Here is a 1,653-nt window from a genome sequence, read left to right as displayed (position 1 = left end):
GGAACCCCCCCCCCCCCCCCCAAAAGGGAGAGACGGCAGGCGGTTTGTTGGGGGGCCGGGGGGGGGGGGGGGAGGAGCCCCCTCCTTGGTTTGGGGCCAGAGGGACCCCACAGAGATTGGGACTTTGCTGGCCAGCCCCACTGAACGCCTCTCCCTCACCAGGGAGCACCTCCAACGGAAATGGACCCATAGAGCCCCCCCTCGCCCCCAAAGACACTCTTGACCATTGCAGCTTTAGCAAAGGCAAGGCAAACTTTATTCTCTCTCCAAAAACGAAAAGCCCCGAAGAGCTGGGTGAGATTCCGCTTCCGAGGGGGGTCCAGCCGGAATGGGGGGGGGGGTCTGGGGGATCGTGTGCCGGTGGTGCTCCTCAGGGCGGACCTGGGATGGACGGGAGAGAATAAGAGTTCCCAGAAGTGGGGCAAAGGGGGGGGGTCAGGCTGTGCCCCCCCTCCATGGGGTCCCAACTGGCGCTCGGCTGCTGGGAAGCACCCCAAACTGCCAGGAGGGCTTCATTGGGGGGGGGTACCAAAAGAAATGGCTTCGAGGAAAAGGGGGGCATGGGGAGGGAAGGGAAGAATCTCCCCACAAAGCGAGCCCCCCTTTTCCTTTTTTCTCCGGGGGCTTCTTACCCCAGCAACCCCCCCCCGAAAAAGGATCTCTTTGCTCAGAAAAGGGGGCAGAGGTGCCCCCCTCCTTCCAGCTTTTGGTCCCCGAAGAGGAGGGTCGGGGGTCTCGGGGGCACTTACCTCGGGGGCAGGAGGAGGAGGCCCCGGCTGGCTTTGGGCGAGAGACTTTGGGGGGGCCCTCTCCGCCTAGGAGGGCGAGAAAGAGCCGACTGAGGGGGGCACTCGGGGACCCCCCCAAAAATCCAGGCAGGAGTCCACGGATCCCTCCCCAAGAAAAGGGGGCGATAGAAAGCGGGCACAGACCCTCACCCCCCGCAGGGCAAGGCGGAGGTGAGAGCCTCCCCAGGGGGTCTCTCCCCATCCCACTCCCCATCCCTCCCCCCCTCCCTCCCTCCCTCCCTCCCTCGGGCTGCTGCAATGGGGCTCTCTGGGGGCCTGGGGCTGCAAGATACACTTTCTCCCCCCTGAAAAGGCGTCGGAGGTCATTCATCCTCCAAACTGCCAGGCCAGGGACCAAGAACGGGGGTGGAGGGCGAAGGGGGGACCCCGGAAGACCAGGCCAGCCGCGCCCCACGGTACCCCCAACCCTCCTTCTCTGGGCCAGAGGGAGGGGCTGGTGGGGGGCCCAGCTCACCTTCCATCCCTTCGGGGGCTCCCTCTGGAGGGCCCTCCTCGCCGTCTCCTTCGCCTCCTCCCTCGGGGCCCAGTCCCTCCGCCTCGGCCTCCTCCCCCACCGATTCTGGGGGGCAGAAAAGCGGGGTATGGGTGCATTTGTGTGTGCCCCCCGTTGCCCCCGAGGGCGCCCTTCTTCCCTGGCCAGAGCCCCCTGGCCCTGACCCCTCTCCGGGGGGCTGGGGGCCATTCCCGCCCCAGCAAAGCGAGGAGACCCCTCCCCCGAGACCCCAGGAAGAGGCCCGGCCTTTGGGACCTTCTCCGCCAAGGGTCAGTTCAGGGTTCCCTGGACCCCCAACAGGCTTCCCTCCGCGGGCGGAACGGGGGAGGTCACCGTCCTCTCCCCCCCCCC

At 67.0% G+C, this 1,653-nt stretch overlaps 1 protein-coding gene across 2 annotated transcripts in view; it reads right to left on the bottom strand.

Moving 5' to 3' along the window:
- Positions 1 to 361: 361 nt before the first annotated feature.
- Positions 362 to 1,653, bottom strand: part of TRIM54 (tripartite motif containing 54) — a 192,486-nt gene continuing 191,194 nt past the window's right edge. For both annotated transcript variants that reach the window (XM_042446997.1, XM_042447006.1), the window contains 3 exons: positions 1,264 to 1,368; positions 750 to 815; positions 362 to 381 (listed from right to left, as the gene is read on the bottom strand). In XM_042446997.1, coding sequence (XP_042302931.1) covers positions 371 to 381; positions 750 to 815; positions 1,264 to 1,368 — 182 coding nt within the window. In that variant the 3' untranslated portion in view covers positions 362 to 370. The remainder of the gene's footprint in view (positions 382 to 749; positions 816 to 1,263; positions 1,369 to 1,653) is intronic.

This window comes from Sceloporus undulatus, chromosome 1 (genome assembly GCF_019175285.1).
Source record: "Sceloporus undulatus isolate JIND9_A2432 ecotype Alabama chromosome 1, SceUnd_v1.1, whole genome shotgun sequence".
In the NCBI taxonomy this organism is placed as follows: Eukaryota; Metazoa; Chordata; class Lepidosauria; order Squamata; family Phrynosomatidae; genus Sceloporus; species Sceloporus undulatus.
Note: the sequence above shows the minus strand (reverse complement) of the source record. Positions and strands in the feature narration are given on the sequence as shown.